The following is a 14,537-nucleotide window of genomic DNA, read 5'->3' as shown; positions in this document are numbered from 1 at the left end:
GAGTTATCCATGCAACATACATGCTGTGAGATGGAGGGATTGCAGGTCCGGATGACAGAGACAGACGTATTGTGGAGTAATCAGGTCCGGCCACAACGGAAGTGGAATTGGAGTGGTCACCGACAAATCAAGGAGAGTGGTATACCAATGCTGCCGGGGGGATCAAGATTAAGTGGGCCCTGTCTCTGTGCAACTTGAGAAGGACCTTGTGGACTAATGGAAATGGAGGAAAGGCATAATATAGGCGGTCTTTCCATGGTATCAGGAAGGCGTCTGATAGGGAACCCAGAGAATGCCCCTGGAGACAGCAGAACACCTGGCACTTCCGATTCTCGCGAGAGGCGAAAAGGTCTATCTGGGGAAACCCCCACTTCCGGAAAACAGAATGGATAACATCTGGGTGAATCAACCACTCGTGAGCCAGAAAGGATCTGCTGAGGTGATCTGCCAAGGTGTTTTGGACTCCTGAGAGAAATGATGCCACCAGGTCTATCGAGTGGGCTATGCAAAATTCCCACAGGCAAGTGGCTTCCTGACAGAGGGGGGATGATCGCGCTCCCCCTTGTTTGTTGATATAAAACATGGCCATTGTGTTGTCTGTGAAAACTGCAACATAATGGCCCTAAAGGTGCTTGCAGAACACCTGACACACTGGGCACACTGCTCTCAGTTCCCGTATGTTGATGTGCAGGGAAATCTCTTGTGTGGACCAAAGGCCCTGTGTGCGAAGGTCCACGAGCTGAGCACTCCAACCCAAAGCTGATGCGTCCGTGGTCAGGACCAGGGAGGGCTGCGGGGCATGGAATGGCACCCCTTTGCATGCTGAGGTTCAGCCACCAGACCAGGGAGCTTAAGACTTCCATCGGTACCGTGACCACTGTGTCCATATGGTCCCGACCTAGGCGGTTTACGGTTGAGAGCCAGGCCCGAAGTGGATGGAGGCGCAGTCTGGCATGTCTGGTCACGAAGGTCCAAGATGCTATGTGTCCCAGCAGACCAAAGCACATGCGTGCTGTCGAGGTCGAGAAGCTTTGGAAGCCATGGATAATGCTCGCCATGAACTGGAAGCGGGTGTGCGGTAGGCACGCACAGGCGAGCTTTGAATCCAGGACTGCTCCCAATGAAGTCTATTCTTTCGGTCAGTTCCAAAGTGGACTTTTTGACATTGAACAGCAGGCCCAGCTGTCTGAACAAGCTCATGGTGAGCTGGACATGAGATTGCACCTGGTCCTTGGAGTGACCCCGACTGAGCCAGCTGTCGAGGTACGGAAACACTTGGATCCAGTGTCAACAGAGTGAGGCAGCTACGATGGTAAAAGCCCTTGGTGCTGTGGATAGGCTGAAGGGAAGGACCGTAAATTGGAAGTGCTGTTGATTGACCACAAAGTGAAGGAAATGCCTGTGCTGCGGGTAAATCACTATGAGGAGGTAAGCCTCCTTCATGTCGAGGGCGGTGTACCAGTCTCCAGGATCCAGGGAAGGGATAATGGTCCCCAGGGAAACCATGAGGAACTTCAACCTTACCATGAATTTGTTGAGTCGGTGCAGGTCCAGGATGGGCCGTAGGCGCCCCCCCTTGCCTTGGGGATTAGGAAGTAATGGGAGTAAAACCTCGTGCCCCTCAGTTCCTTTGGAACCTCCTCTATAGTTCCAATAGTTAGGAGCGTTTGCACTTCCTGTAGAAGGAGTTGCTCATGAGAAGGGTCCCTGAAGAGGGATGAGGAGGGAGGGTGGGAGTAGGGGACAAAACAAATTGAAGGCGGTATCCACTTTCCACCATATGTAGGACCCATTGGTCTGACGTTATGCGGGACCACACAGGGAGGAAATAGGAGAGGTGGTTGGTGAAAAGTGGGAAAGGGTCCTGGAAGGAGCCTGGCACTCCACCCTTGGTGCACCTTCCAAAGTTTTGCTTGGACCCTGCCGAAAGTTTGGGGGGCCCTGGTTCTGGCCCGTCTGAGGACCAGAATGTCTTTTCCTATCACCCTGGCCATGTCTTCTAGGGAAGTCTTGTCTTGGCTGGGGATTACAGTAGGTGCGCTATGGTTGGGGTCGGAAGGGCCTACGTTGCGTCACCAGGGTATGCATGCCCAGTGAATGCATGATGGCCCAGTTATCCTTCACACTCTGGAGTCTGGTGTCAGTCTTGTCAGAAAACAGACCATGGGCGTGAAAGGGCAGGTCCTGGATAGTCTGTACAACTAACAACAGCTACTTTATAAAAGCTATCTACAACTATAAACGAGTTAGAAGCTAGGGAAGTGGAGATCAGCTAAGCCGCGCTCCTCAGTTCCAATGACCGTCATGGGTGGTAAGAAGGAACTGAAGGGGTGCTGGGTCGACTGGGGTATATATCTGGCACCGTAAAGGGGCCACTCCAGGGGGCACCTCAGCCGACCCACTGAGTGTTGCTAGGGTAAAAATCTTCTAATGATCGTTCACGCAACGAATGCACACCTAATTGGAATCGATATGAGCAAGCACTCGAAGAAGATCTAATCCGTACTGTAACAAGGCCTCTGCAAGCCTCCTCCAGTCCATCATCCTTTCACAGCCATTCAAACCAGTCCTAGAGGTGAAACCTCATCCCATTACCAGATCCCTCAGTGTTTTACTTTACAAAACTTAAACAGCACAGCTGTACATGTGAATCCTACTCAAACCGCACCTGTTCACCTGCGGCAAAATTCTGATTTCCCTTGCAGCCCCACTGACTTTAGTGGGATTGCAGGAGGAATTAAATCAGCACAGAATTTTGCCCAGCATGTTTAAAAATAAATGCTAAGTGATTTATTTATAAAGAAGAATAGTCATGGTTCTAGGGAAGCTCACATTCTGATATGTGGTTGAAACATATTTGAAACATATTTTTGCTTCCAGTAATAATTTATTAAAGATATGGGTTCAAAATAATTTCAGAAACTCTGTAGTAAAGAGAAGAGAGCAATCTAAAACTTTATAACATTCTACTTTTGTCTCCTTGAGTATACAGAAGTGCACTAACAAACTGTTAGTGTGCATCAACTGTGTCCTCACAGACCGCGCTAGTGGCAGGCTAGTGCAGGGTACATTCACACCCAAACTTGTTGCGACTTTAATGTTCATGCAGACAAGCCCTAATTCTCATTGAAAGTCAGTGAGATTTACGCTCGTATGTCAGTTAGGAGCTTTTAAAAATTGTACCCCGTATCTCTAGTTTGATCCTGATTTTATTCTCGTTCCATGACTGTAACTTTAGTGCTTAATATATAAACCAAAATATTGTGAAATGAATATTGTCACAGAAAGGAAATGTCTTGCAATCTCTGACATTAGATGCTACTACAGTGAGTAAAATGAATAAGATCCCCTTTCATACAGGATATCAGCCATCAGTGATTGCCATCAGAAAGTAGGTTATGAATCCAAATTTGATATCAGTTTGTAAGGTCAGAGCAGGGCCACCCGGGGGGGGGGGGCAAGTGGGGCAATTTGCCCCAGGCCCAGGGCCCCGCACAGGCCCCCATGATAGTTTTTTGGGGGCCCTGAAGCAGGGTCCTTCACTCGCTCCGGAAGCCCTGGAAAACTCTCTCAGGGACTGGGCCCCCGGAGCTTCTTCCGCTCTGGGTCTTCGGCAGCGGGGGGTCTTTCCACTCCGGGGCGGAAGAACCCCCCGCCGCAGACTTACCGCCGAAGACCCAGCTCTTCAGCAGTGGGTCCCGCTTTGGCGGTAATTCGGAGGCAGAGGGCCCCCGTCTCAGGTCTTCGGGGCACTTCGGCGGGGGGTCCCAGAGCAGAAGGACCTCCCCTGCTGCCGGATTACCGCCTAAGCGGGAGCCCTGAACCGCCGAAGACCGCAGGCCCCCTGAATCCTCTGGGTGGCCCTGGGTCAGAGTTAATGTTTTAACACTTAGCCATTTCAGTGCAGACTCATCTCAGTTAAGTGGCAACATTTTATATACTATTTGTTGTGTTCTCTAGCACAATTTTATTTAAAGATGTTGAGATAGTAAATGCTTTGTATTTATGGATGAAGAGTGCTATGCAAGCGCTAAGTATTATTATGTGTATACATGAGACAGTGATTATTTTCCTCTTACCTAAAGATTCTGCGGTCCATGTTGCATAAAACCCGCCTCTTCGCACTGAATGGTCTGAGTTAAAGATCACCACTAGCTTGTTGGAACCCGACTGAATGGTCCCAGGAGATGTAGTTCCACAATACTGTCCAATTATAGGAGAACCAGGAGAACCACCATTCAGAATAGTGACTGAGTCCCAGCGACATTTTGAGTGCATTTCAACATCAAAGGCTGTAAAAGTAAGCTATAGACACACAAGAATGACATAAGAATGGCCATACTGGGACAGACCAATGATCCATCTAGCCCAGTATCCTGTCTTCTGACAGTGGCTGGTGCCAGATGCTTCAGAGGGAATGAACAGAAAATAAACAAACATTCAGGACCTGAAGCCAGCTGTACTTGCAGGATGCATCAAAACAGATCTATCCAGGTTCTCTAACAGTTCCAGCACAATGATTTGACAGACTGATAACATGCTAAACTGTTTGACAACTTGACTCCGGTACTTTGTTGTTGGTAGTGAGCTGGAGTTTCTATATCTTAATCGTAATGATCGTAATTAAAGAGAGAGGAGAAAAAGGATAAATGTAGAATTTAAGTCAATGGGACTTAAGAATGTGCTTAAAACATGCTTAAGTGTTTTCCTGAAAAGGGATGGACTTCAGCACATGCTGAATTGCTTTCCTGAATCGGGGACTGAGACAATGAAATCTTAATTTAGCTTCAGCTGTGATAAAATATTAACCAGCTATTTAGGAAAAAAGTCCATGCTCCCCATCTTTTTCTTTTTGGTCACAATAATAAACAATCAGTGAAAATGACTCTATTTTCTTTTAAACCTGACAGAAGCTGCTGCAAGACTATCAAATGACAGCAAACACCTACAAAACTGGCTGTGTCAGGCAGGAAGAATGTGCGCAGTGAACTGCTGACCCCAGTGTGGGGTGCATGGGGTAATATGCACATAGGTGGGATTTTCAACTCAAAGATTTCAAACTGCTGATCACACAGGCTCACAGATTTATTAGCACTGTTCATTATTGATCTGCACTAATGAGCAGAGGCAGCTCTAGACATTTTGCTGCCCCAAGCATGGCGGCATGCCGCGGGGGGCGCTCTGCCGGTCGCCTGTCCTGTGGCTCCAGTGGACCTCCTGCAGGCATGCCTGCGGAGGGTCCGCTGGTCCCGCGGCTCCACTGAGGACCTCCCGTAGGTGTAGACCTCCACCGAAGCCGTGGGACCAGCGGACCCTCCGCAGGCATGTTGCCGAAGGCTGCCTGCCTGTCGCTCTCCCGGCGACCGGCAGAGTGCCCCCCATGGCATGCCGCCCCAAGCACATGCTTGGCGTGCTGGGGCCTGGAGCCGCCCCTGCTAATGAGTACCTGGCCCTATTCCAATGCGGTATTATTGCCTGGGATCTGTATGGAAAAGTTTAGCAAAAGGCTACGTAATTATCCCTCTGGTCTAATTTCTCAAAAATTCAGCCTGAGGCAAAGAGCAAGCATGGAAAATTCCAGTCCAAACAATTAGCATTTGGAAAGTGTAAGAACTGAAAATGGTGGTTTATAGTGGATAGTGCTGGGAAACCTTCATGACAAGGGTCACTACCAGCTCCACTTATAATGAAACCTTATTTTCAGCTAATTCGGAATAGTACTAATTTAATCTGCATTGATTAAATACAGATTTGTTGACCTCAGATGCCCTCACATCCCCTAAAACACTATAAATACCTGTAAGTGACAGATAGAGCACAGGGTGAGTCTGCTAAGCCTGCAGTTAGAAGACATGTCTTTTTACACATAAACTGTGAAAGCTGGATCTGGGAATCACTGAGTGACAATAAGTGCAGAACATTGTTTCACAAAGCTGTTTCAGAGCAGCACTTTAAGGCTCAGGGAGGGACTCCGCCCCTTGACTGAACCCTACAAGTCACTGGCTGGACTTGTTACCCCAGGAGTCAGGCGAATGCTACAGTGCAAGCACAGCATAGGGTTGCAGTCTAAGGGACCCTACACTGGTCCCCCAGCAAGCCTCGGGGCCGGGGCATGAGAGTGAGGGCCATAATGTAGAGTGCTACAGGGATTCTCGGCTGTTCCAAAGCAGCCTATTGGTAGCCCTTGGGAGGGAAGTTGCTGGAAATTAGGGCAGAACCTGGCTGTTGTAGTTTATGTCAGGGACCACTCTGGCCCCCAGAGCTGTTCCGTGCCTCCTGGAGGTGCAGCATGGACTTTCAGCCTCAGACTTGTCCTCCTGAAGGCAGAGGCTTATCACTGTGCATCTGTTTAAAGCAGCTACTCTAGCTGCTTATGTGTACACAGTAGATGATTTATTTTATGGGAGGAAGAGTGAATGACGTGTGATGTCTATCTGAGGACAAGAACCATTAGAAGATTAACTTCCTCAACTTTTTAAAAAATAGGCTATGATCTACAGAAGCAGGTTGTTTTTATCTCTATTGCATATTTTGCCCCTTCCTTGGATATTGTTGATGGTGACATTTTCATTCTTTAATATTTCACAGTTTTCAGACTTTTAAACCATTAAAAAAATCTCTTTTCCTACAGACTCATGAAGTACATTAAGTGCATTCACTCTTTTCTATAGCATGTGTTTACTGTTACTCACAGTAATAGTTGAACCTCGTGGGGCCTCCAACAACCAAGAACAGTGATTTAAATTGTTGTAAGGATTTGGGTAGTTAGGACTTGAGATGACCCCACTTTCAGCAGTCTGTATACCACCACAAGCTGCAATAAAAAAATACAGTTTGGATATTTGAGAAACTGCATGGTCTGAACAAACAACTACAATATCAGTAACATTTCTAGCTGAAAAACTATTTAAATTGAATTCAGATGGGGGATGATCATCAACCTGGTTTAGAAAATTCAAGCGTTAAAAACATTTTGGCAATGTAGTACATAAGAAGCTTCAATGAACATGAAACTTCACATTTATTTTGATACTTAATAAAGCCCTATAAAAGCTTTGGAAATTGATACTTAAAACCACAACTTCCACTTTAACAACACTGTTAATGTAGTGCTGCTGATGGATCCAGATGAATATCCATGGTCAAATTCAGCATTGACACAAAGAGTAGCATGCATTGGTCAGTAAACGGGTGTAAGCGGTAAAGAAGTGTAGCTTGCGCTAATTTGGCATTAAGTGGATTTGCAAAAAGGATACAAAGGTATAAGCAACAATATGCCCACTAGGTTTGGTCTGTTTGATGAATCTCCAACTTTGTGGTGTTATCAGTTAAATCTCTATTTGCAAGAGTCTCCATGGTGTTCTGAGTGTAGTCCTGCCCCTCACTAGCACTGCAAAATACTCAATCACAGCTCAAGGAACAGAGATAAGGCAAAGGACAGTGTGTGTGAAAGCTCAGCTGATAACGCGTTCGGCTTGAATAGAAACTCAACGAGCACTCTGCTGTGGGCCTGTTCCAGGGCAGACCTCATTCCAATGTGATCAGCATGACTAGCAGCATTTACTGGACTTGACACAGAGAAAATAGCTTTTCATAGGACTTACCTTCAAATGTGTAACTGGCATAGAATCCTCTATCTTCCACAAGCTCATCACTTCTAAAGTGCACCCAGATCTGAGGAGCTGCTATGACTAGTGGTACAGAAGGTGGTGCCTGGCCACAGAGTCTGGATATCAGCTCTCCATCAGCATCCCCTGAGTAAAAAATACATGCTAATTTGCCAATTTTACAGCTAACTCAATCAATCCTAAAATATCTGCGGTAAGTTAAATTAATTTATGTAAAACGAATGGGAGAGAAGAGGGAGAGAAAGAGCATAAAGGTTTTTTTCCTGCATTTTAACACACACAAGGATATAGTACACATTAAAGGAAGACTTATTATTCTATGTGTTCAAAGTTTTGCAGAGCTTTAGAGTTTTATAGTGGCATTTGGACCACTCGAGCCAGGGAACAATTATAGAAGCTGTAGTATTTATCCTTTTGAATTGAATTGAATGAGCAGATTCTATGGCTTGCTCTGTGTTAGTCATTTTAGTCTTTTCCTCTGCCTTTTTGAGGCCTATGTCTAGTCTGACCAATGGAACCTGAGAATGCTCACTCACAGACTGGTCCATAGCATTGCAAAGTCATATGGCTAGAAGGATGGGAAAGGGTGGACTAGCTAACCTATTTATAGTTATGTCCCTTGATTCTTCTTTTAATGGAATGCCTGTTAAATTCAATGGGTATTTTCAGTTTAGATGATAAGATCTGTCTAGTTTCAGAAACGCGTGGGTGTCCCTCATTCATAAACAGTCACTCCGAGATCAGCACATGGTACCCCCAAAGATATCTGCAGCACTCTTCTTCAAAACACTGTGCAAAATTATGCAACATGTGCTCTGTTAGCTGAAGACTTCTCTGTAGAACAAAGAATGACATTGGTAGATGTATTTCTTGTAACTTTTAATCATCTGCATATGTTCCTACAAACTTTTATTCCATCTTTACTGGTTTGAGTTGTATTTTATTTTTAGTGTTATACAGATAAATGCTCTTAATGAGAGAGAGGGACAAGAGTGAGGCACTTTATAATAGTGTTTGTCAAAATGTCCAAGCACTATCTTCCTATATCTGCTTCTCTAACAATATCGGCCTGCAGATTTATGTCTTTATTCATAAGCAACTCATGGACTGCAAAAGGAGAGGCAGCATTGTCCAGCACTGATGGCACAGGACAGGAGTAGGAGTTGAAACATCTAAGTTCTATTCCAGGCCCTACCATTGGTACCTGGTGTGATGGACCAAGTCACTCAATCTCCCTATGTAATACAGGGATAATGACACTTAGCCAACTTTGTAAAGTGTCTTGAGATCTGTGGATGAAAAGTGATGTATGATAAACTGACATTGAATGTAAATTATACAGAAAATCTATGCAACCTGTCTTTTTCAGTATTATACAATTTTATATATATCTTCATAGCTTTCTTGACACAGAATGGGACACTAGCCATCTATTTGACTGAACTTGACTCAAACTGAAAAAAAGGTGTAGCTTGAATAATAAAAGTCCAAGATTTGCTACAGAAAAACAAAGAATGCTCATTCAAAAAAATGGATGTGAAATTAGACTAGTGAAATATTCTCATATAGCTGATCATTTAAAACAATATTAAACTTCACCCAGGAAGCCTGAAATGAAATATTTGTTTGGCTTATTTGGAGTAAATACATTTTCCTGTGAGTATCAAGTAACAGACGCTTAATTTTCTACCTTAAAAAACAAACAAAAAACCCCCTATAAAAATGTACTATAGACAATTCCAGGAAAATAATCCCACACTCTCCTCTTGAGACAGTGTCTCTCTGCTACCGAACAAGATCTTTTCCCAAATTCACGCCTGGTCTTGTGTCACTGTTCAAGGAAAATCCACTAGAATTTGGTGACTTTCTGCACCATTAGAATCTCACTGCTCACTAAATGCTGTCAGCATATGCAGCTGAATTACAACAAACTGTCATTGTCATGAGACCAGCCTTGTGTAAACTGAAAATCCATTAGTCTGGCCAAAGTGAACAATATTGAATAACACAAGGCTATGTTTGCTTCGTTTTCTTTCCAGGGGAAGTAGACTTTCTCTACTTAAGCAATTTGGAATCAGAGCCCGACGGCAGGAGGAGTGAGAAGAGGTGGGAGAATAGAGATTTACTTTAGTATTTCTCTTTCTTTACTTTCTGCTTTATAGTCTACATTTTGGACCAGAAATTTTTTTTTAGGATTAAGGAGAGAGAAGACAAGTTTACACCTACACATCCAAGTGCTATTATTTAAAACAATTAAGATTTAACAGATATCTACCCTCAAAGATACCCCCTTCTCAAAAACAATTTTCTTGTAAATCAGAGTCTTTTTCTCTGGGGGTCACTGATATGACCTGTGAAGGCAGAAGACATCCTCTGGTGCTTGCATACTACAGTCAACATTAGTTGAGCTATTTTTAATATTAAAAGAAAGAGGCATGGTGCTTTCCCAGTACCTTACAATGCAAGATACCAGAGAATGCACAAAGAGAGGAACTTCCCAATACACAACGTGTTAATATATTAAAGAAATGCACATCAAGCTGCATTCCTCCAGTTATACACTGGTTTAACTCCACTGATTTTGGTAGAGTTACAAGAGCATAACTGAGGTAAGGCAGTGGTGCATCGGGTCCCCTGTTTCCAAAGGAAGGCTTATGTTCTAGTTCTAAAATATTTTCAAATATACATAGGTGCAGTGCATTAATCCAGTAAACACCTCTGCCCTTATGTTCGTCAGACTATATTTTATCATAGAGTGCCATATTACACACCTTTTAAATTTTGGAGAATTGCCATACAGTGCACTTAACATGACACAATTGCCACTAAAGCAACTGATGTATTAATATGCTTAATTCACTTTTCTGTTCCAATTGACCTTACGTACCTATTCGTAACTCTAGGTAGTCAAACTGACAGTCTTGGTGGTGTTCCAAGTGGAAATCCTCAAAGGAGATGTAAGTGGATGAATTGTAGTGGTATGGATTCTTGATGGTCCACTCACAGTTCAAGTTGTTTGTGTAATTTCTGATACTGTCATAACCCGGTGAAGTGAAATTCCCTCCTCTAGCTTCCACGCGGGTCCCACCACAAACTGCAGAATCAAGACACTGCTTTATTTGAAAATAATTATAATTTTGGTGCACCGAGACAAATCATACTTTCATTTACTCCTGCACATTGATATCAACAGTAGTGTTACTGAGAACAGAATTAGGTCCAGATTCATTTCCTTCTTTATGTAGATGCTACAACTCTGCAACAAGAGAGTGCCTGTCCAACCTCCTGGGTGCTTTTGACAACCATTTAAAAACACACATGTAAAGAAACAGACCCAAAAGTTAGCCCAAGAGCAAAACAAATATCCCAGCAACAAAATACATATAACAAGAATTAATTAACCTCCTGACAACATCCCTACCACAGCTCCACTCCACCGCTACCCAGCCTTACCTATCGCCCAACTCCTTATGGGCAAGGAGGAGAAGATGGGCCTCACAGCATGCTCTGAAGATCAGCTCATTCATCCTGTTTTGGATGCAGGGGGGAAATCATGTTCCAAAAGCCTGAGCCCTAACAGGCAATGCTCTGCCAGCTGCCCCATCTCTCGTGTACAATAGTGGGTGGAACGTCAACTCCATCCTCACCTCCATACATTAGCCAATGAAACTGGCTTGCAAGAATTGCGCTAAATTACAAGGCCTCCTGAGCAACAGGGGAGCACAGAAGGCATTCTGACTCTGTGTCACAAAGCCTCCTGGGGAGGAGCAGCTGCACTCTCGCAAAAATCACAATCTAGCCCATTCTCAGAAGTAAGAGATGTGTATGCAGTTCTCATTGCAAAACACTGCGTGCTCCGGAGTGAACGCTGTCCTTTCCCTTTTAGGCTTGATTTACATGTGTGAGCACACACCCACAACCCCAAAAATCTAAATTTTCTACTTATGTAAAATGGGTGATTGCCAAAATTGACCAAATTTGAGGTTTTTCAGCCCAGCCATTTTCAAGATATGGGACACAGAAAAAGGACATGTATTTGTCACAGGTGTCATTTTTGCAATGCTTTGCAAAGCTACAAAATGGCTTCCAAAGATACTTCATATGAGGCTAATTTAAAAATCTGCATTACCTGCATCTTCACTAGAAGAATAGGAAACACTGAAGCCTATCGCTGAAACAGAGATATCAGTGACCAAAATGACTTTCATTGTGTTTCCTGAGGATTTCACTTGAGTGCCTGGATTTACATCACCACACAGTTTGGCTAGTCTGGGAGAATTCTGCCTGAGGCCATTGTAAACCTGTTGGTTAAAAATGCATTCTTAGAAGCTTAAACCAAACATTTTCTTCAGAGTTTAAATGTGTTTCACATGTTTTGCACAAGACTCACTGAAATCCCTCCATAAAGGGCTGTTCCCAAACCTAGTGAAGTCTATTAAACAAACTCGCATTGACTCTAGTGGGTCAGGTCCTGAATGAAAATGTGAATATGAGGCTGATGGAATTTTTTGTTTTCTCCTAAAAATTTCTGTGAATATTTTTGATACTTTGTCAAAAAAAAAACCAAAAAACAAAGATTTTTTTTTAAACAAAACTGGAAATTTTCAATGAAAAGGGAATTTTTTGCAAAAAATATCAATTTTGTCAAAAAGCTACTTAAACAAATTTTATGGAAAACTTTTGATCAGCTCTAACATTTAGTTTTTGATGGTACAGCTGTTTTTTTGGTATGGCTTCTTCCATGCAGAGTGCATCCCAAGACACTGGGAGTGAAATAATACAACTGCAGAGTTAATCTCTTTCTCCTGTAATTTCAGAGGTACAGGAGAGGAAGAAAATATGTTTTCAGTTGAGACTTAAAATGAGGTGGAGAGTTATTGACACACACGGTTGCAAGAAGGCTGTTCCTTTCGGAGTTCATTACTTCATTAGCTGATAAAGGGACAATGAGTGTGACTTGTCTAAAGCAGGGGAGTAAGGGCATGGAGGATAGCCACGTGATGGATGGAGGCCAGTAGCAACTGGCCTCATCACACAGGTGGGCAGTGAGCAGGTGGACAGAGTCTTGGCTCTGTCCCTACTGAGCACGCAGGACAGTAGATGCTTCACCAGCCGTAGGGAACTTTTCTGCAGGAATTATGGCTGTCTGTATTGTAAAGAACAAGTGTATTTGTGGGTGCTGTAAAAATAATGATAATTGGGCTCTGTTTCAGACTTCAATACTTTAATGTGCTTTCTGAATTTACTCAGAGTCTCATCACATTTTGTTTAATTTAGTATATAAGGCTCTGATCCTGCAAATACTTAAGTACACAAGTAACTGCACACATGAGTAGTTCCATTGGCTTCAGTGGGACTAGTCACATACTTAAAGTTACACATGACCTTAAGTACCTTTCTGAATCTGTACCTTAGAGAATTACTTTCTTTCTTCCTCTGTTGCCACTCCCATTCTTTCAGCGGGGTTATAATTTGTCTTAGAAACAGATATACAAATATACACGCCATTTCAACAGGACCACTCTGGTAATACTGTATAAGTAAATTAAGGCACATGAATGTGCTTTCCTTGTATTCATTCACACTTACAGCCACATAATCTAAGCTGCACCTCTGGTAGGCTTCAGTCTTCATATCATTAACAGTTAGTGTGATGCGTCGTCCTTCTGGGACTGTGATCCTCCATTCACACACTCGACTGTGTGGGTACGTGTTGGGATAGTTGGGGGAAGTAAATGTCCCAACAGGTGCATTAAGATATCCACCACACTCTGGAACAGAACAAATGTTAGGAAAGCTCTCACAGAAATTCAATGGATACTAAATATTTTCTGGAGGTAAAGGATTAAAGCAAACCTGTGGAACTGATATAAGAAAAAAAGCTCTTGACGGCTTGAAATTTTGATTTGCTATGCTATATCCTTCCATGTGTTGGTCACACTGGTTAGAGAAGTTTAATATTTCTGGTAGATCCACTCAAATGAGCCATTAAATATGTGTTAAAATATGAATGATAATTGACCACAGTAACTAATGTGAATCAAGAATTAACATGTGCTTTCCTTAAATGCTCATGCCAGATGACTGTCTTCCTGAACCACCATCAAGAGATCTGAGTAGCTCACTGTGACAGGCTAAAGCAGCAGTCTGGAAAAGGATCACATGGCCAGGCCGGGTGCGTGCAGAACAGGAAGCTGGGTCCAGGCAGGTCACACAAGGGAAGGGTGTGTTCTCCTGTCTGCTGACTGCTTTAGGCAGAGAAAAGCCTCTGGGGATTGTGAGCAGCAATTGAGTTATTTTATTTTGTGGTGTTTACATCCTTTTTTATAAAAAATAAATTGGGCCCTGAGGAAAGAGCCTTACAAAGGACTTGGCTGGGAAATTTGCTTTCCCTCCTGTGCTGGTGGAAGATAGCACAGGCCGTCTGTTGCTCTAATTTTCACCCGGGCACGGTAGCCAAAGATCAGAGAGCTACAACCATACATAGGTCAGATTTAAAGGACAAATATACACTGCTGTAAGAACAAATGATTTGAAAACAAAACAAAACAATTGCACTCTGATGAAGATGGAAAATGTGGTTAGCTGTGTATGCTGCCTTGCTTATGCTAAATTGCCACTTTAAAAATCTAACCTTCAATACTAGCATCAAAGCGCAGTCTAAATCCTGGGGCGTTGATAGATCCATCAGTGAAGAACTTGACATAAGCAAAACTGTCAGAAGTATCCATTGCATCAGGGATAGTAGTACCACAGTATCGGCCCAATAAATTCCCTAGGCAAGTCAGAGACAGACAGATGAGTTTTATTATTAGGATGAGTTTAATTCATATTTCTATTCAAGTAGCACCACTGAGTTTAAACCATTAGGTAGGTTTAATGAAATAAAGCAATCTTGGGAAACAATTG

General features: G+C 43.4%; 1 protein-coding gene across 1 annotated transcript in view; it reads right to left on the bottom strand.

Moving 5' to 3' along the window:
* Positions 1–14,537, bottom strand: part of CUBN (cubilin) — a 223,416-nt gene that overhangs the window by 52,002 nt on the left and 156,877 nt on the right. Inside the window, 7 exon segments of the mRNA XM_075062312.1 lie at positions 4,080–4,305; positions 6,693–6,814; positions 7,605–7,754; positions 10,516–10,722; positions 11,758–11,929; positions 13,218–13,399; positions 14,263–14,403. Coding sequence (XP_074918413.1) covers positions 4,080–4,305; positions 6,693–6,814; positions 7,605–7,754; positions 10,516–10,722; positions 11,758–11,929; positions 13,218–13,399; positions 14,263–14,403 — 1,200 coding nt within the window.

Source organism: Chelonoidis abingdonii, chromosome 2 (assembly GCF_003597395.2).
Source record: "Chelonoidis abingdonii isolate Lonesome George chromosome 2, CheloAbing_2.0, whole genome shotgun sequence".
NCBI lineage: Eukaryota > Metazoa > Chordata > Testudines > Testudinidae > Chelonoidis > Chelonoidis abingdonii.
This window is presented reverse-complemented; position numbering and strand designations above follow the sequence as displayed.